The sequence below is a fragment of the Polyodon spathula genome, chromosome 8 (assembly GCF_017654505.1).
Source record: "Polyodon spathula isolate WHYD16114869_AA chromosome 8, ASM1765450v1, whole genome shotgun sequence".
In the NCBI taxonomy this organism is placed as follows: domain Eukaryota; kingdom Metazoa; phylum Chordata; class Actinopteri; order Acipenseriformes; family Polyodontidae; genus Polyodon; species Polyodon spathula.
The window spans coordinates 6,823,919-6,845,354 of record NC_054541.1 but is presented as its reverse complement, the minus strand read 5'-3'; the positions used below and the strand labels follow the sequence as shown (position 1 = coordinate 6,845,354).

At 36.9% G+C, this 21,436-nt stretch overlaps 1 protein-coding gene across 5 annotated transcripts in view; it reads right to left on the bottom strand.

Annotated features, from left to right (window-relative positions):
* The window catches only part of LOC121319258 (TOX high mobility group box family member 2-like), a 100,714-nt gene extending 80,474 nt beyond the window's left edge, over positions 1–20,240 (bottom strand). For 3 of the 5 annotated variants that reach the window (XM_041256502.1, XM_041256500.1, XM_041256501.1), the window contains exon 1: positions 20,082–20,239. In XM_041256502.1, the coding sequence (XP_041112436.1) occupies positions 20,082–20,180 (99 nt within the window). In that variant the 5' untranslated portion in view covers positions 20,181–20,239. Of the gene's footprint in view, positions 1–20,081 lie in introns of all 5 variants that reach the window. The other 2 variants (XM_041256499.1, XM_041256503.1) reach the window with 2 other exon arrangements.
* Between the last annotated feature and the right edge of the window lie 1,196 nt (positions 20,241–21,436).

The following is a 21,436-nucleotide window of genomic DNA, read 5'->3' as shown; positions in this document are numbered from 1 at the left end:
GCTTGCGAAAGTAATGACAGCTATTGGTGGCTCTTTTTTGCTAATAAAACCAGTGCACGGCATAGATTGGTACACTCCAGTTGCAGTTTCCAACACACTTGCATAGGCACACACATAAACACAAGGACAGTGTACTTGTTTGTTGATGAGAATTCTGTGGTTAAGCCTGCTCACTTTTAACAATACTGGCTAACACCAATATGGATTCCCTGCCAGGATAACTTTCTGCTTGATTCTCAATTCAGAAATGTGTTATTTCACTGTGGGGAAGTGTGGTGTTTGTTTGCAAAGCAGCCTCTTATCTCAGTAATGCTGTCTGTGAAGATATTGGTCTGTGGAGGCTTCTTGGCCTTGGTTCTTAAGTGGGATTGGCAGCTTTCAATTGCAATTTTTTTTTAAGGATTCCTTTGGGAATCAAGGCAAAAGTGTTACAGCAAATGGGAAAAAAAAAAATAAAAAATCTTGTTATGACAGTGAGAAAATGTAAATCTATCTGTGTCAATCTGTTCAGGTGTTGTTTTATAGAATGGGAGTGCAGGTTGCTTGAACTGTACATTAGTCTTATCTTTACAACGTGCTACTGTTGGGTAGATATCATATTGTGCTTCAGAACAGAATGAGTAAAACTGATATTCCCTTTAGCTCCAATCCATTAGAAATACAAATGCAAAACAATTACTGTTTGATAGGTCTGTTGCCTTGTATGCTCAGGGGTTTCAAATTGCCTAATTATCCTGTTCAGTTGCGAGACAGTATGGTGCTCACACAGCTAGTTGGAAATGACACTTTGTTGCAGTATTAAGCCCCATCTTCCCACAGATCCCAGTCTGATTCCAGCTTTATAAAATAGCAAAAGAAAACACACCTAGAAGACGAAACGCTTTGGTATATTTTTATAGCCAATCATACTGACTTCAGTAGCCCTGAACTTGCTGCACAATGTAAGGATCAATATTAAGAGACAGGTCACCCCTGTTCAGGCTTTCTATTTGTGTGTTAACTCATGACCCATGGGAATAAAGACAAAGGCACACAGGATTAAGAGAAACAAAATGGACATACTTGCTCTTTTTACCATTAGTGGATCCTTTTAAGACAATGGCTATGTGGTCCCGTGGTTAAAGAAACAGGCTTGTAACCAGGAGATCCCTGGTATAAATCCCAGCTCAGCCACTGACTCACTGTGTGACCCTAAGCAAGTCACTTAACCTTCTTGTGCTTCGTCTTTTAGGTGAGACGTTGTTGTAAGTGACTCTGCAGCTGATGCATAGTTCACACACCCTAGTCTCGTATCTTGTAAAGCACTTTCTTATGGTGGTCCACTATGAAAGGCACTATATAAAGATTATTATTTATTATTATGGTCATGGATCATGTACTGCATAGAAACCATGGTTTCTCGCTGGTCATGAGTGAGGGGAAGGGGGTTATAATCCTTTAGCATACACTAGTTCATCAATCATCATTTCTAGAAATTTTCAAATAGGAAAGACCACCCTCACTTTAGTTTATTTGACCAGTAGTTGTTCAAACAACAGGGAGCCAGTACTATTATATTAGCTGTACTGGTTTATATTATTTAGACCAAATACAGTCAGAACAGCATTTAGATATATAAATAGCTAGTGCAATGTTCTCAGGAAACAGGACATGGTGATTCTATTTTCACACAGTTTTAAAGCATGACCTAATTAATACATTTGTTTGATTTCTTTAAACATATCTCGGTCAGTACATTTATTGAAGAAAAAAGTTGCCATGAGTGAGAATAAAAAGCAATGTAACCCACACTGTATAGCGCAACCACTAACGCTATTTCAAATGATTAAGAAATGACTTCTTAACTTTTACACAGGAAACATTTAGCTATTTCAAATATTTTAATCACAATGTCCTTAATAAGACCCATTGGACATCCCATAAGTACTTGGATTGAATATTGGCTTCCAGTAGTCTCTCACTGTCTCCCCTACACCTCCTCTGCAATGGTGCTGCCCTCTAGTGGGTGGGGGTAGTGTCCCATTTTCTCACTCGCCCTGACCAGTGAAATATTGTTTACATCTAACTTGTCGAAATTCTAGACGGTTATTAAATAAACAAACAGTTTTGCAGTGATAAAACTGACATCCAAACAGACTTAAAAAAATAATGTTAAAGCTTTGTGAATAGGGCTCAGTATCACATACTGTACGTTATGCATTTCACTTAAATCATGTATTGTTTTTTCAATGCATTTCACACTGTTTAGAGTTATTTCTGCTGAGTACGAAGTTGGCAGGCAGAGATGCAGGATTGCTATCCAGCATTCTGTTAAGAAAACAAATGAGTGAATTTGCTCTGTTATAACCACTCAGTGTTGGCATGAATGTTGTGTGTACTTTTTGCCTAATTGCACTAATTCGTTTTCACAAAATCTAATTAAACACCTATTGAAGTGTACATGCTGGCCAATATCGCTTAATTAAATAAGACTGCTATCAACAAAAGTTGGTTTCAATCTGTAGCTACGGCATTATCATTGTTATGCTATGAAAACATTTTTCCAATGAGGTAAAATGAGTGGAGAGCACAGTACAGTGCACTGTAAAAGCAAATCTACTGCAATATTACTGATACGAAGAAATACTGTAATGCTTTACAGTATATGATGCTTTAAAATTATTATTATTATTATTATTATTATTATTATTATTATTATTATTAGTAGTAGTAGTAGTAGTATAGACTAAAGCCAACTTGGTGACAAATAATGTTGGCTGTTTTTGGCCTATTAGTTATTAATTTATGTATCACATTACAGTACTTATTTTTCTTACTGTATCAGCCTCTACTTATCAGCTTCTACAGCAAGGAACTGCTATTTTGATGCAAATTTTACACCTCAGATTACAGTATTGGATGTCAAGTATTAAAATAAAATGTGCAAACAGACAGTGCAATCCAAAAATGTCAACACACTACACAAAACACCATTATCTCGAAACTGTCCAAACAAAAGAGCGCAGATTGATCACTCCACGGCACCACAGCACAACAGAACCACAGAATGCATTGCAAAGCAGATTCTATTAAATGTGAATCAACTTCAACGATTAAAAGAACTACAACTCCCAGCATGCAGCATGCTCAGCTGCTTCATTTTCTGGCTGCTGCTAACACTACATTCAAAAGCTAGGTCCAGTATAGGCAAAGGGCAAAACGGGTATCAACACTACTCCTTTGCACTCCTAGAGGCAGACTGCCACATAACATTCTGTGATGATAGAGGGGTGTGTCAACAGCAGAACGTGATGCCCCTAAGAAAGTAGAACAACATGATAATAACAATGATAATATTGGGTTCTGCATCCAAATATGTACTTAAGCCTGGCAAATGTGTATCATAAAATTGTTCACATGATAAAATGTGCCCTGAGCAAACTGGCAAGTTGTGGGCTAGTTAGTGGACTGCAAGTCACCACATAGAGAAAGGCTTTGGCACCATAACTGTATTTGTAAAAGAGGACTCTGCGATGCTGCCTAATAAAGCTGGCTGTGTTTCAATGAACCTGAACTGCCGAGTTATTTCTCCCCCCACCTCCAGACTCGCTACTAGATGAATGGGACTCTTGGGGGTGTTATATGTTCACTACAATGACATGACAATTAACAATATGCTGTTTAGTATCATTCTGCTTAGTTTAGGTCATTAATATGTGACTGTAGGCTAGCAATCAAATTAAAGATAGCAGGATGAAGCTATCTAAAAACCACACAGATCTGCTGGCGGCCTGTTGCAGTTGGATCCAAAACCAGCTGGCTCTTACAATTGGATTAGGAAATCTCAATAGGATTTTGCTTGCTAAACTTTTCAATACCATGCAAGCCCACCAAACTCAGGTCTGCTGCATTTTACCACCAGGCAGGTCACACGTGGTCAGTGTCAGTAGTTGCTGCCCCAGGCTGTAGGAATGTTTTTCCACTATTGCGTGCTTTGTTATTAGCAATTCTACAAAACCGAGCTGCCTGGATGAGATAGAAACAGCTGTTTTCAAATAATGAATGTTTCTGAAGTGCCTGCAATTAAACGGTAGTATCAGAGGCATGAGGTAAAAATAATGTTTCTCAACAGGATAGCAAGTACCAAATCTCTTTGCAGTTTTAATTTAATCTAACATTTTCCTGCAATTTATTGTCTCTATTTCTGGGTATAAAGGACAGTTTCTTACATGTGTAGGAGTGAAATTCTGGGTGGAAATTAGTAAAAAATGTCCGTACACATTACCACGTAGCTTGCACAAGTGTTTACTGTCTTCATGTTTTCTAGTTGAGTATTTTCACACATCTATGGGACTGATTAAGATTTAAAAAGACAGGCTTTTGAATCTGTCATTGAGTCTGTTCATGGAAAGTTGGCTCAGTGAAACAGTGACAAACTGGTGGTGACAAACTTTTTGCAGTTCTGAAAACCAAAAGACGAGGACTCCCAACGCACACAATTAAACCTTCTCTTAAGACCAATACTGCTAGAGTGAACTGTACAGTGAACTGAATTTCTGTATTCACTACTTGCTCTGTGTGTATTGTGACTAGGAGTTGTGAAGTCTTGCAGAGGATGTATGTGTTAAGTTAATGGTCTGTGAAGTAAACATTCTTTTTAAAGTGGACGCGTATCATTAAATAATGCCCATACAAAACCACTTAGGGGCCGTTTAGTTTTCCATGTTGGCTGTAAAAAGAATCACCACCTAAATGCGATTAGAAGAGACTCCTGTCAATGGCATAAACCTTTTCATATGGTGCTAAGAAGTGGTTCAATCATGCAATTCATTTTCTTAAGATTCTTTACTTAAACCGCAGCAGCATCATTGTAATCCTTATCCCCAATGGCAAGGGTAAGTAGTGTACAGTAGTGGGATGGTCTCTTTATTAAAACTTCTTTATCAGCCCATTGTAACTAATAACTTGTGTAATTGCATCTTGTCTTCCTACATCTTGCAGGCATACAATATATGACAAATATAGAGGAAAACTTCAATACAAAGGGGAAATACAATACAAACTTTGGTATATTTCTATTATATATGTAACTGAGACTAGGGGTGAGTACATAGAAATTGGCTTCAACTTTAAAAAAAAAACAGCTTAGTTACAATAGTGTTAGAATTAAAAGTAATGCCTTAAAGGGAATTATTTTAAGTAGCTCTTTTTTGCACTACTCTGGGAATCTGTGGGTCCTTGATGTGGACAATTTAACACACTTCACTGTGGCTAAAATATGAGCTAAGAAATGTCCCACAGACGCAATACAGTATTCTGCCCTACACTGTATGCAAGAGTGTGGTAAAATCTCTGCTGAGAACGGGTTCACTTTGTTTCAAAACTCTGATGAGATTTTGTCTGTGGGCAGACATTATTAATTTCTCTCCTCATTTCCTTGCAAACACGGAGTCCATGGCAGTGATCTCTGCAAACTGTGTCTTGAAAGCTCCTCTGTGTTCAGAATGAGGCTCCTAAGCCAGCGCTGGAGCCTGCCATCTCCATTTGTATTTGCACAGGACATGCCTCATGAAGCTAAGACAACTGTTCATGTTTGCCCAGGCTTGCAGAGTCTCTTTTCCTTGTAATACACACACTAGCTGGATTTTTCCTATTTATTTTGTACTTTTTTTCTTAGTTGGACTGTTTATTTATCACCTTTCTCAAAGACCACAGGTGCAATAACAGCAATGCAGCTCCAACACAACCAGAACAAATTACACTATGTAACACAATTTTTGTTTTGGGTAGTAAGTGTTATTTCCTAATTGCTTATGCCTCAGAAGTATAGAAAATGGCTGTTATTTCCCACAAACTTTGCTTTTGTGACCAGGACAGTGATATTTCAAAATATCACTATTTCCAATGGGAAAACGGGCAAATGTGTGTCTTTTCGTTCACATAAAGTCAGAAAAAAACAACATATGAATCCAAATTAACATGTATTTATACTAAAGTAATACAAAAATGACTACAAAAGATTTAGAAGTGAGTAGTTTTTTGAGATAATATTACTGTATTTAAAGTATAATTGTAAATCTCGAAAAACTACTCACTTCTAAATCTTTTGTAGTCATTTTTGTATTACTTTAGTATAAATACATGTTAATTTGGATTCATATGTTGTTTTTTTCTGACTTTATGTGAACGAAAAGACACACATTTGCCCGTTTTCCCATTGGAAGTAGTGATATTTTGAAATATCATTGTCCTGGTCACAAAAGCAAAGTCTGTGGGGAATAATAGACATTTTCTATACTTTTGAGGCATAAGCAATTAGGAAATAACACTTACTACCCAGGAACAAAAAAAAAAAAAATAATTGTTACACAGTGTTATCATAATACATGGGTAGCGATGAAACAAGATTAGGAGCGGTGCCATTGGTTTCAATCTGAGTTCTCATCTTTTTAACATTTATACAACCTGGGCCGCAGGATAGGAAAACTAGGTTGATTGCATTAGGTGACTGTGCTGAACTATCAGTCCCTGCAAAGAACAGCACTCAACAACAGTTTTAAAGATCAATAGATAGCTAATGGTTCCACGTCCTTTACGTGTTGCTTTCCTAGGTTTTGTGTTAAGTATAGAAAATCCATCTTTTACAGTAACCACTTATAACCCCACCTGGGATGAAAATTATAAATATGGCACAGATATCCTTAAACCCCTACATCTTCAAAGAAGTGCCAAAAAAATACAAACTAGGATAAATACACAAGGCCCATTTTTCTACTGTGGCCAAATGGTATGGGTTTGCTGTGGAGTGGGACTTCTTTCAAACTGTTTTACCAGTGCCATATCTAAACAAATCAGTCAGTAACTCCCCAGTCTCAAATATTTACAACACCCTCATTCCATCTTGGTTTTCTTATCAGTGGCAATGACTAGAAATAAAGCAACACATTTCTGGTAATTATCCATAACATATATTGACTATATTACCTGAACTTTTAACCAGCCATTTCTTTCACAAAGCCTCTTCCTGCTTGCTCTGCCACACAGTGAATTGATGTACCATTTATCTTGTTGGGTTCATGTTTGCAGAATCTTTTTTTTCAGTCTATGAGTCATTCCACATGGTATGAATGACCAAGTGTTTAAATACCAGCTTAGTACTGTATTTTATGCAAATAGTAAATGAGAAACCAAGCTGGATTGTTTATACAGACTTTTAAGTGAGCTCGATTTTGTGATTTTTTAATACAACCATGGGATACATACATTTTTTTGGTCTGAGTACTGCAAAGAATATTAGACATTTTGTTAATTTTGAGTTAACATGTTCATGCCTGTGGCGTTATAGTAAGCCAAAACCCTGCATTTTATAAAGACCTCCCACAGTGACCTCCTTTTCAGAATAATAAATACGTATATAACTGAAGCCCCCATGTAAAAACATACCACGTACACTTCCTGATGATTTCAATAAAAAGAAAAAAAAAATATTGAACCTGTCAGTTCTCTAAAGTTTTTATGGGTCAGTAATCTATCTGAAAATGTAACACCTGAAGCTAAATTAATATTGAAAATGAAAACAAAGAAACTATTAAATTCCCCACTTCATTTCTTCATTTACATGCAATTTCAGTTATACCCTTAACATTAGACAAGGTCTTGCCAGGACCCCTTTGGAAATGGGACTTGCATCTCTAAAGGATTCTGTATAAACTATGGGAAAACAAAAGCACTAGACTGAAACTCCAGATCTAAACATCCTCATCTCTCTGACCTATTTCAGTGGTGTCAGCAGACTTACAAACTGACTCAATAACCAGCCAGTCCATTCCTCTTCATTTTATTGTTTATACTAGGGCAGAGCCAGGACCATTTGTATCAGATGGAGATGATAGTTAGTTTATGATGAAACCTTGTAAAAGTCAGAATAATCCATTAATTATAGGGAGGTTATAGGGAGGTGTTCATTTTTAACATCATATACTCTTGTTTGGCATTTTAATGAAGAGGAATAATACAGTACTTTTCACCCATAATACATAGTATAATAGTATTGTTTTAAAAGACGATGAGATACTAGTTGATCTAAGCAATCGACCAAGTTCAAAAGATAGGACTTGACACTGAAGAGTGTTATACAGTAGGTTAGCAAAGTAATCTTTCAACTATACAACGGGGACAGTGTGGTTTGTATGCAAGGTACTGGAATAAATATACTAGTTTCAATCTGTGATTCAGAAACTTTACAGAAGAACTGTACACTGTCCATAAACAGAAAAGTCAACTGTGTAGGATGTATTTTCTATTTAGTACTCATTTGAAATACAGAAAATAAAAGTGGCTCTACAGACATTTATGGCTTTTTGAATTTACATTTCAAAAGTTTATTTGAAGGTAAATGGATAATTGCTTCCTGGCAATGCTCAAAAGCCACTCCTGTACACAATTACGTTGAGAAAAAAATAATAATTATGTTCCATCTGAAATCTGTCCAATACTGTAAAGTGACTTTTTTTGCAATAATGATATTCAGAGCCTGAGTAACATTGTTAGTTCTAGAACAGTACAGTAATGCATTTATTATTTTGGTGTGCCAATTAAGTTAAATGTGGAAGAGAAGAAACTGTACTGATGTTTATATTTTAAAACAGTCTGCCAAAAGTAATTTTTATTGAAATGTTAGGGGAAAGATCGCCAGTTTAGGCCTAAACGTTTGCTGTCCAGTAAAGTTTCCAAGTGCTTTTGCGCAGTAAGGCTCCAATCTTCCTTGGGTACCTTTTTGGGGGGGGGGGTATGGGGGGGTGGCAGGGTTAAGATGCAGTGAACAAGAAGATGGGTGATGTTTATCTTTGGTCTGCCCTGTTTGAGTCAGTTTTGTCCCATTTAAATTTAAACCATCCTAAGTGTGTTAAAACAAAATAAACGCCTGTCTTTGATGTGCTTATTGCAGCTAGAATTAGGACACATCTGGTCTCAATGCTTTTCCCCCTCCACTTGAGAATGTTACAGTTTAGAACATGGTCAGGTGGAGTACTTGGAAATTGGAGTTCACCATGGATTTTGGTCTAGTTCTAATCCAATCAAGATTGGACATTTATGATCCCAGATGGGATGATAGCTCCCTGGGCTTGGTCTGTTTTAAACTGTAATTGCAAGTAAGGCAGATTAGCCCTAGCTATTGTGGTTACCATTTGGGCACTACACGTACTGCTACAGTAACAAATAAGTTTTGTGGAAGCCCTGGGTTCACATCAGTGTACAAAGGCTGAGCTATAACTGCACAGACAATTCATCTGTAAAGGAAGTAAAGCGGCCAGGGTCAGATATTGAATTAGCAATGCAGTATTTTGAAGCACAGGTACATTTTGAGAGGACTAGATTTATTTTACTGGTATAAAAATATTTTATATTAGTTTTGTTGCTTCCGTGTTTTTTTTTTTTTTTTGGATAGATCAATACCATTACATCTCCAATCACTATCATTAATTTAACTGATATTTTTCATTTACCAATATGAACACCTATGTCAATGCAACAAAGGCAATACTATTCAGGACAACAAGGAAAACAGCTTTGCCTGATACCAAAGGAATGCAAGAGTGCAAAGCTGGTGTTCTGAGAGACATTGAAGAAGTGAGAAATGAGCCGCCATGGGTATCACTGCTGTTATTATTCATACTGTAACGGACATGATCAAAAAAAAATAAAAAAATAGCATGCGCTTCCAAAGGAAGGAAATGCATTAATTAAAACTGATAAAAAACAGTATAAACACACACACACACAAGCAGCAAAGCAAGGATATAGAAAGATTGTATGGTATATAGTTAAAAAGCAGGCATTGTAGTAAATTGTAAAGAAATATACCAGCAACTCTTTAACTTTGAGACGCTGATGGAATTTCTTAGAAATGTCTAGTGAATTCACACAATAAAAATGGTAAACTGCAATATTATCTTTCACATTAGCTTATAGAGATGGAAGAATGATAAACAATAGAGCATATTCCAAAATAAATGAGTATTGTGCTGTTAAATTGGATAACTACACCATTGGCTAATTGCAATTAATACATTATTTTACCAACTCAAACTGTTAATAAATATAAACAACTGTTAACATAATACCCATAATACCCGTGGGTAATGAGCACAGCAGGCAGCGTCAGGTTTCGTGAAACATTTGCTGCAGGTTATACTGGAGACCAAGCAGCACCCCACAGGAATCCCACTCTTATTAAGTAAAGCCCTACTGGAACGGAGTCCCATTCTTAATTATACCAACAGCAAGATGGAGACGCTGCCCACTCATGCCAACAGACAGCAATTTCCCTCTGCCACTTTCTCTAATTAGTGCACAGCTTTCCTTGCTGCTTTGTAAAGAGACATAATCTTCATATCAAATCCTACTAAAACTTCATTTAGACCAAAGGCGTGATTGTGCTTTTCAGTTTGGCTATGTTAATACAAGATATTAATACACAATCCCTTTTTTAGCACTCAACTTCAGTTACGTGTTATCCTATAGTCCACTTCACACTGTGAATGTTTTTTTTTTTTTTTTTTTTTTTTTTGTATTGCCAACATAAGAAAGCCCTATCCATTGGTTTGTATTGGTGCACACGTATGAGTACAAAATCATGGACCATCTACACTTGGATGCACTTCTTGTTATATTTCTTTAACCTTTTGGCATCTGGTGGAAAACATGACTTCAACAGATTACATACAATTTATACTGTATTGTCTATACTGTATAATGTGACAAGAGAGTGCTGCACAGCAAGATTAACTCATTTAAAGTTATCTTCTGCAGTAGGCAATGTCATTGGTCCCCTATGATCCTTTGGCATTGCAAATTCAGAATAGAGGAGATGACGATGATCTATATACAGTAGATTTCCAATCCCTTTCCTGAAGAGCCCCAATCCTGCAGGTTTTACATGTGTCTATGTCATCTGTTGCTAAAGATCTGGAACACATGTTTACCTTGACTAATTAAGCCACTAACTGGTTCAATTGAGTAATGAGAGCTCGGTTGAAACGGAAACCAGAAGACCCTATAGCTCTCCAGTTCAAGGGAGACATCAACAGCTGAATTATAACTGGGAGATTGACTGCCTGCCAGTCTCACAGAAATACACGTCCTTGACCACTGAAGAAAAGCCTATTGCAGATCTTATACCAAAGCAACCACTCTGCAAAAGGATTGGATCCATATAAATGGGTAGTTCACAGCACTCGTATTGCATTGAAGTCATTTCACCAGCAGGGTTCAGCAGCACTGGTAACAGATAGACACATACTCCTGGCCTGTCTGGTTTTCTGTGCATACAACATACCTTCCTTCTGGACAGTGGGTTCCTTAGGTAACATAATGGATCACTTTCAAATCACTGACTCTGGGGCGTGATTATTTACATTTAATTTTTTTTTGTAAGTACCATAGAACTGCACAAACCTCACAACTGCACAAGTATCCCTTCATTGAAATCAAACTCCAATTCAGGCTGCTCTTCATAGAGCTCACTGGGTTATTTATGATGGACTTCAATGGCACTTAGATGGTGCTGACTTAGTTGCATAGTCACAAAAATATGGCTACTGTAAATGATCTTTTTATTTGGTATGTGAAATAAATATACCACATCGCTTCATCCCTTCTCAACAGGCTCCTTTAATTACCTCACGGGCCTGAGACCATGTCCAATTAAAATGTTGCTAAAATATCATTTCATTTTTAATTACCATCTAATCCACCCACGACGCAAACAAGAGACAAGGGACATCATTTTAGATTCTCTGTAGGTCTTTTGCATCAACCAAAGTCTTCACGTCATCAGTGTCACTTTTTTCAACAGTACACATTTCTTGTTGGCATTTGGTACTCACGATCCTCAAAGTTTTTTTTTTTTTTTTTTTAATTTTATTTGGTATAAATTTGACTAATTAGTTAAACGTAGGAAAGTGTTATATTTCATGTGGGTTCTTTTCAGTTTCACCCTTTCATTATTCCTCATACATCAATAACCAACATCTGTATTTTATAAGCAAACTGAAACTTATCTTCTTACTGACAGTTAAACAAAACTAATAGACATTTTAGTGGTAGGAGTTTAAATAGGTTTGTTACTTTAGGACCCATTAATAACACAGCAGTAAATGTGTAACTAAAAGCTTTTACGGTAAATAACAAGGGATAAAACTTCATTACAAAACCTTTAATGACACATAACTAGAGTTTAGTTAGTGTGATGTTACAGTGTGAAAGTAATTACGATTTCTTATGCGTTAGTCATGTTCTAATAAAACTGTATTACTACTAAAATTATTCCTAAAGGAGCTTTTAATTTACAGTAAACCACCGGTTATTATTGTTTTTAAGGCCAGCAACTAAGAGAGAAATATTGCTTAAAAGTATATATCTGTTTGGAGATGGGATCATCCAAAAGGCTTGGTGGGTTGGGTCTGTCTCATCAGCATCCAAGTTACCATGGAAACTTAGTTTACGATCATTAACTATCATTTCATCCTATTACATGTCATACAACGTATCCCATCTGTCAGCTGCGTGGTATTGTATCATATTGTGATATGTATCGTATCATGGTGTTAGTGTATCGTTACCTCTCTGCTGCCAAGTTCAGGACAGAGCTTTATTGGAGCTGTAACATGAGCCCGTGCTTTCTTACTCTTCACCCTCAAATAAGAGGGAGATGAAAGAAGTGTTAATCTCTGTTTTCAATGTGTAATAAACTAAGCTCTCGATGTTTAACCAAACTGTAATCTCATTGGTTGCAAGGAAAGGAAAGGTCAAATCATTACATGTGTTTAATATCCTCAAGAAACAAAACAAACATGCCAAGCAATAAGAATGTTTCAGAAACATTTTTTTTTTTAATTTTATTTTATATGTGTGTGATGTTTTATATTGTTTGTTGTATGAAAAGGGCATTGGGGCAGCAAACTTGTCAACTCCCACACACAGAAATGGAACTAATGCAGAAAGCTGGCTGCAGTTTCTCAGCTAACAACTTAGCATGGATAAAAACATCACTAAAATTTAATTAGTCATTTGTGTGGCATCCTAACAGCACAGAAATAGAAATAACACTATTCGTGACTTTATAGATAGCTGGCAATAGGGCATTTTGAAATAACCCTGATAATTAAAGTACCAGTGTCACTGTCTCACAATGTTGTCCAGTCATCTACTAAAATAAAATCTGTTTACTACGTATCTCTCTGCTGTTTATGCAGTTTTGTCCACTCTATCACAAATGAGTGCTGTTTAGAGTCTCTTTACACTCAGCCTATGTAGTTTCAACTGCTTGACCCTATGTCACTCCCTCACTCAAACAGGCATTCCCCTGTGGACATGGATAGTTTATAAATTATCTCTTTTAACGTGAATTTCAAGCCATACTTTATACGCGTTTGCGTTAATGCCTTACTTGTTTAACATCTTATTCTGTGTTTTCTATATTTCTATTGACTGTATTTTTTCTTAGATTCCGCCTAACGCTGAATTTCAGAAGGAAGGTGGCTTAAAAATGACCACCATTGGTGTGCAACTGGAATATCTGCCACCGCTACCACTGTGTCAACTGGAAGTCAGTAAATGGAAATCAGCGTTAGAGGGGACACAAATTATCACTGCGTACCTCTAGTGACCATTTTGCAAACCAGAAATTCAGTTGGTTTCAAGGGTACCAAGTCCTTGGCCTACCAGCATCTATGGACATGTTTTTACCCTGTCTGAAGCTACTGTTTCATGAGCTTTTTCTATACTTTCAATCTGTGTTTGATATATGCTAAAAATCTGCTTGCCACTGCAAAGCTTCTACTGCTGACTAAACACAAACACACTCTAAACACAATACTTGGATAAATCAAATCTCAGCGGCAATAATGTCTATTGTTCTATTATAGCTGTGTAAGCTGTATGCAGTTGTGTTGTTAGTTCGGTTGTCTGGGTCCAATCAATTAGAATGGAATAAACCATCAATAATAGCACATTTAGTTAAGGATGTTTTTAAAAACATCAACATGTGTTAATAAAATAACGATTATTAACAGGGGAAAACTCTTTATCATTGTTATATTTAAATGACTCATTACTAAAGTAAATCTAACGCCTAGATGCATTTTTCCTAAAACTCTGTCTCACTAAAACCTTTATTCAGAACCGTGATAACCATAACACATATATAGATGTATTATCGCTTAATCGTAATCCTCTATGTGACCAAACTAGCTACATAAATAATGATGGTTACTCTAGGTCTAGCACAAACACCCTTTAATAAAAGGTGTTATTTATTTTTTATATGGATGCAGAAAGTGCCGCTTTTGTGGTGACAGTAATGCAGCAAATGTCTCAGATATGTTGCTCAAACTGATGGTTGCATGTGATTCCAATTAGTTCCAGACAATCCCTTTTGGAAAGCACACCTGCAAGCCAAGCCTGTCCAAATATGTGAAGTGAGAGTGCAGGTGTAGTCCCTTCGGAGGGTAACCACAGCTCCATCCTATAAAGGTGTGAAGGTTGCTGAAGAAAAACGCTTTTAAATCTCCTTCGGGGGCCATCACTGTGTATTATTATATAATAAGGATGATTTTTGTTGTGTTTCTGAATCTCTATAAAAGTGTCCGTGACCCTAGCAAACGACTATTACAGGACAACCTTACAGGAATGCTCAAATATCAGGTTGAGACACGATTCTCCAGCTAAGACATTTTATTTTTCTACTTCAGTATGAACTAATTGAATCAACAGGTAGTACAAGAACTCTGGCGTAAGTACCTTACAGAAGTGATTATAATAAAGCAATGCCTAGTTACGCAGTAAACATGCACTCAAGAATTGGAACACATTGCTGCCAAAAAAACTTTGTTTACCTCACAGCTCATGGGGCGACTAAAACTAAACCTCAAAATGTCTTCACGTATAGTGTTTTGCTACCTGACTTAATTTAACTAATGTGATGCAGCCCTGGGATATACACCAGCCATTATGCACACTGTAAACTCCTATTACTAAAGAAACGGCCCTCAGCACAGACATTCACACAACGTATGCTAAACGCGCAGAAGGCTCACTCATTAACACAAGACACATGGGGGCTGGGAAGAGAGTTGGCTAAAGATGCAGAATACAGCATATCATACTCTCTGATGTACAGTGTTTAATTGTGATGCCTTGACATAAACAAATCTCCAGTTCAGTGTTGTTGTTCTCTTTGCGCCCGATTGTGAAGGGTTGAAAGCGTTTAATTCGTTTTCCTTTTAAAAGCAACATGAATTGTGCACCTCTAAATAAATGCTTCACCTTTACAAAACTACCACTGAAAAGATTAACTCAGCAGTTTTATTGCATTCAGTTAATGCACAATCTCCCGCTCAGGCAATTTAAAAAGAGGAACTCCTGATTATATGAACCTGCTTGAAGGTCTCACTGGAAATGAAAATGAGCTCAACACATCTCATTAATATGATCCGAGCAGTATAGGTGTTATATATCCATTGCTTACTAAATATCATTTAGTTGTTTTACAACTATTATTATTACTGATTGTTGTAACTACACTACTGGGCATTGCCGCTGAATTGTGTATATGAAAACAATTGACATTGTTCATATTTATTATTTTGCTAACTATATCTCAACAAAATGGAAATAGCAAATGTTGCAATTCTACAAAAGGGATTTTAAAAGCCTTTTTATGCATCAATATTAAAAAGTATTTTCGACCGTACAACTAGTCTATGCACTAATACTCTACTACAGTATATGCTACTATAGACTATTGCCTTTGCTCTCTTAGGCTCTCCGTTCTCGTGTCATTGCTAGTGCTGTATAAGACTAGCCTTTCCTGGCAAAAGGAAGATACAAAGTGCTAACACCATCACTTTTAAAAGGTTGATGATAAGTATGAATTCCACAAAGGGATGCTCTCTGACACTGATCATTATCATTGCAGAACCAGGCATTAGCAAAAGTTCACTTTAACAATTGCAGCATTAGTAAGGAGCAAAACCAGAAATGAAACCCATACATGTAAAATGCAAAAGTTTTAATGCTAGTTTATTTTATACATTAGCAATGCTGATTCAACGCAGATTAAATTTGACTTCATTTGCATAGTGCAAGCTTGTCTGTAGTACAAAACAGGCTTGCAAAAAGAAGTATGTCTCTTTTTTTATTCTATTGTATTTTATCTTACACCCATACCTTCACCCTTTGTCTTTTTGTTAATGCCACTGTATTACCATCCATGCATCTTTCTAAATCATCTGCCCATAATGGTTACACAAGTTCCACTCTATTTGTAAACTACCCCTACCTAAGCTGTGACCTACAAATAGGATACCCCCATAAATGTAAGTGACAGATGCACGCCCACCTTAAAAACCAAAAAAATCCAAATATTTTGTATATGTAATGTAATATAAAATGCACACATAACAGAAACATGTAATACATTACAATATATTGATTGTATTAAAATGCAACTTACACAGTACTATAGACTCGATCTTTGTTTGTGTGCTCTCATTAAGAGCTCTTTGTCAAACTCTTGATGACATTCTATAGTATCACATCTATATATATATATGCATACATATACATTATGGTATATTTATTTATTATCTAAAACTATGTAAAGCCTACTGTTTGTCTGTCATTTTTTGTTTGTTTGTTTGTTTGTTTGTTTGTATTTTTTACTTTAAAAACAATGGCAAGGGAATTCTTAAAAAGGAAAAAAGCCAAGATACTTACATAAATATTGCAGTTGGACTGAAACATTTGTCTCCCTTAACATTTAAACATTTATATTCACTTCAAGACATCCTCTGCCCACCCACGGTGTTTTGAATATCACAGTAATTATGGGTTTGAATTCATGATTAAACCACAGCGCACTGGTGTAAGAAAGCACAATTGGATGCATTCTATTTGAAAACAATTTTACAAAAAGGACAATTGTAATACTTCAGCAAACAGCCACTTTGAGTGGAAGCATAGTAAATTGCTGTATTACACATTTGACAGACGTGTAATGCAGGTTTTTAAAGATACTGAGTTTTTTGATCGAGTGTTAAAAAAAAGCCTTCCCTTTAAAATGGATGCATTTAATACCATGCTGAAATGCTAAACTGCAACCTAATACTTTTTAAATGACTGCAATACCGAGCCACCTCTGTCAAGGTATAAGCATTTAAAAAAAAAAGGTTTAATCATTTCTGTAACGTGTTCAGTTTGAAATGGATAATATATCAGAGACTATCCAAATTAAATGCCACATGCATTTTTTAATTGACACCTCATAGAATCGTTACTGTTTAAACATTATGGAGCTGTTCAATGTAACTGATCAATAATTATTAAATGATTATGCAATCTATTACTCTAGAGCACAATCATATACAATGCATGCATATACAGAGAGCAATATAAATGACACAATTGGCAGATTGACCAAGAAACCTGTCATTAAATGTATTTAAAGAACAAGAACCTTGACAATTATACAGCAGTTCATACATCTATTTAGGGTTTTGAGTCTGTTAAACAAGCAGTAAGCATTGTATGAAAAGTGCAGTTCTAAATGAAATCCTTTTTCTCATATCGCTGATATTTGACTGCACTGTATGACTCCTTTTGGGATTATAATAACTCTACAGTAATCTTGATAGGAAAATGTATACAAAACACACACTTTGCACTTCCAATCTATTAACCCAATTACTGACCTTACCCATCAGACCTTTAATTAAGTAGCAATTGTCATTCTCAATTGGAATTAATTCAATGTTAATTTGAAGTATTACTGTACATTCTCCTTACAGGATTACCCTAGTTTGCGCAGTGAAACTAACCCTTATTAAAACAGAACAAACAGGGCTTCTGTAGAAAAAAAAAAAAAAAAAAAAACTGCTTTTAATTTCAGGAAAATATAAAGCAATCGTGATTTCACAGACACTAGTATATAGGACGTCATTAGTACCATGTTTAGTATATAACAATGTATTTAATACAGCAATATATTCAACAATAGCTTATCATTTACTTAAGTTGCATTTGCTATTTTGACAATAATATGCAAACGGATTCCTATGTACACCGCATATAGTAAAACAGTCAGCTATACTGAACACATTCTCTCAGTGGAATCCAGTTTACAGAGAACTGTAGTAGAAACATCCCGTAGAGAAATCTAGGTTCCAGTACGTCCCTTTCATTTCGTTTATACAATAGAGATAACACATACCGGCGGTTTTTTCTTTCATTTTTTGTTTTTTGTACGTTTTAGCGATTTCGATGCAGGATAGGTTTCACAAACCCTCAGTAACCCACTTCAATGGCACCGGCAGACAGACGGCACCTGCCAAGTTCTGCGGGGCATTTACGAATCTGAGATCCCTAATGGCGCAACATAACGCCAAAAAAACCCCCAAAAAACATAACTTTACCCTGCATTTTACACTAGTTTGGACTGTTACCAAAACTAACTAGAGCCCCATAAACCCCGTTGTCTATCCCTATGCCGCATCTACGCACTTCACCAATTATTATTTGCGTTACCGTGCATATGGTATACATATATGCATTAATTACTTAGTTGAAATAACATCAACAGCTTTTCCTTGACAAGGGTGGTCTACGTTAAATTTAGTTTTACATCACTCAATGCTAAACGCCCAATAGGCTAACAGTTAAACGTGTCAATAATATTACAATCAATGTAGTTATTCTGTACTCATATTAAAATCACTGGAGGATATTTACTTCTATTGGTTATCGGTACACATATAGGCATTTTCGTTATATCCGCAACATATAAAAGGAAGGATTAGGGAAGGAATAAAGTGCTTTATGATCATGGCTGTCTGTCTTCGAGTATCTCTTAATCATTGCTAAGAAAGCAACAGATCTGATCATGTTAAGAAGCTACGGTGCTGGATTCCGAACTTGCAGAGATATCCTGAAAAAAAGAACTGTGTTGTTTTAGCTAAAATGTGCTAAACTGACTTAAAACTGGAAGCATGCTGATGATCACAATGCAAGTTTGAAATACAACGAGCATGGGTTTCTTCAAACGAATCCACTACTCAGTGGGGGGGGGGGGGGGGGGGGGGGGGGGGGTGGGGGGGGGGGGGGGGGGGGGGGGGGGGGGGGGGGGGGGGGGGGGGGGGGGGGGGGGGGGGAGGGGCAAAACAAAAAAACAAAACAGAAATGGGAACCGTTTTTCTGTACGAAGCAAGTGGAATTGTTAGGGAAATCAATAGAAATGCCTCTCCGACTGAGTTAGCGAGTCTCCAAATAGTAACACCCCGCTACACTGCTCTGCGTAGTCTTTAAAAAATATATATTATTTTTGTGTTTATTTATTTATTTTAATTTGGAATTGTATTATGAACAAAAAATGTATTAAATAAACAATACACTATGCCGGTACTTTGAAGCCCCCCCCCCCCCCCCCCCCCCCCCCCGTTGTTGTTTAACCCCTTTATGGTAAATATAACTGTAAGCTGTAAATATACTGTAAGCTGTTCTTTTTCAAACATATCATAGTCTAATTTGTATTTCATTAGAAGCAACCCGTATGGACACTCTATTATTTATGATGGTTTCAAAATAGCAACTGCCTGCACACGAGAGTCACTTTGTTTGTGAGAGCTGCCTTTTCTTCTCGTTTTTTTTTTTTTTTTTTTTTTTTCAGTTTGCATTTATGTTCCACCTACAAAGCGATCCTGGTTTTGGAGGTGGTTACAACTTAGCAGGGGTTGCTTTGGAGCTATTGGTTGTGCCCTTTCGATTTGAGAAATTCCGCGGAATTGTAACAAAGTTTAGGAATTCTAGAACGACTAATTTCAGAAGAGGCACATCGGTCTCTGTTGGGTATGAGTTAATTTTGTTGCTTAGCGTCCCGAATTACTTAATACATACAGTACATCATTTACATATTATAAAATACATTGCTTGGAAAAAAAGTCTACATTTCCCTCCAAACAAATATGACATATAGCCAAAGGGGATGAAACAGGTGACATATAATGAGACTAAGCATTTTAAACACAGACGCATTATTTTCTAATTACCTTATTGCAGTGGTAATAGTCCAAAGAGCTCAGGCAAGTTGGATCGGTTGGTAACGAACCCACGCTAGCAGGGGTTGCTGGATAAAATCTTACGTCCATTTCAGAGTTCGCAAGACTGACGGCATGAAAGTAGGTTCAGTCTCTGTGACTCTCTCTCTCTCTCTCTCTCTCTCTCTCTCTCTCTCTCTCTCTCTCTCTCTCTCTCTCTCTCTCTCTCTCTCTCTCTCTCTCTCTCTCTCTCTCTCTCTCTCTCTCTCTCTCTCTCTCTCTCTCACACACACACACACTCTCTATTGTTTAGCCGAACAAAAAAAAAAAAAAAAAAAAACAGAGGGAGAGAAAAAAAAAGGGGGGTTGAGTCTGTTAATACACCCTTTCCTCGCATCCGTTCGCGGTATAACTTGAACACCAACAAGCAACGCCTTAACAAAGTAGCAACAACGAAACGTGTAGTTGTTATAGTTCCACGTACTGCACAGTGCAGTAAGATGCTGCTTCTGTGGTTATTGCTTTAAAAATAACAACAACAACAAAAAAAACCTTTGTCTGTATTTCTATTTTCCCGCTGCGTACACTCTCTCACTCAGCTTTGTCACAAGCGTTTGTCCATGCGTTCAGTTTAGGGGAGTGTATAGATGTACTGTTTGTCTCCATGCTAAATGCCATGCGACCTCTGCCGATAATAGAAGGAATATGGGGAACAGGGGGGAGGGGAGCTGCCAAGACGACTGCTCCAGTTTCTGTTATTATGAGATTCAGATTATCAGCGGCCCATGCTGTAGTGTATATACAGCTGTGCATAATAAACCACGAGCAGCTTTGTGTATTTAGAGAGCCTTTAGTCTGATAGTTTAATTACTATATGGGGTTGTTAGTTTTGCAAGCCCCTTTCCTTTGCCCCACACGCACTGCCTAACCTTTTTTGGTAGAGTGAGTGAACAAAGGCCTATGTATTAATGTAAGGACCCATTTTGTTCTTGTTCGCACAACCCTGTACACACACACACAAAAAAAAAAATGAATACGCGGAATAAAATTGTAAAAAATGAAGGAGAATTCCACTATACATTCTTGGAGATGTTTTATAAACTATATATTTAACCATGTAGAACTATCATGAAGCACAGAAGGAACTGCACTTGTATATGAGAAATACAGTCAGCACTCACATATCACATTTGATTTCAGTGATGGTTAAACGAGTGTGACGCATATCTAACTATTTCATTTGATTTGACATGCATGTAGGTGAGCGCGTTGTAACCTGCCCCCTACCACCCAAGCAACCCCCTGCCCTGCACGCACGCACACGCACACACGCACATGCACACACGCACTTATTTTCTTTGGCACTG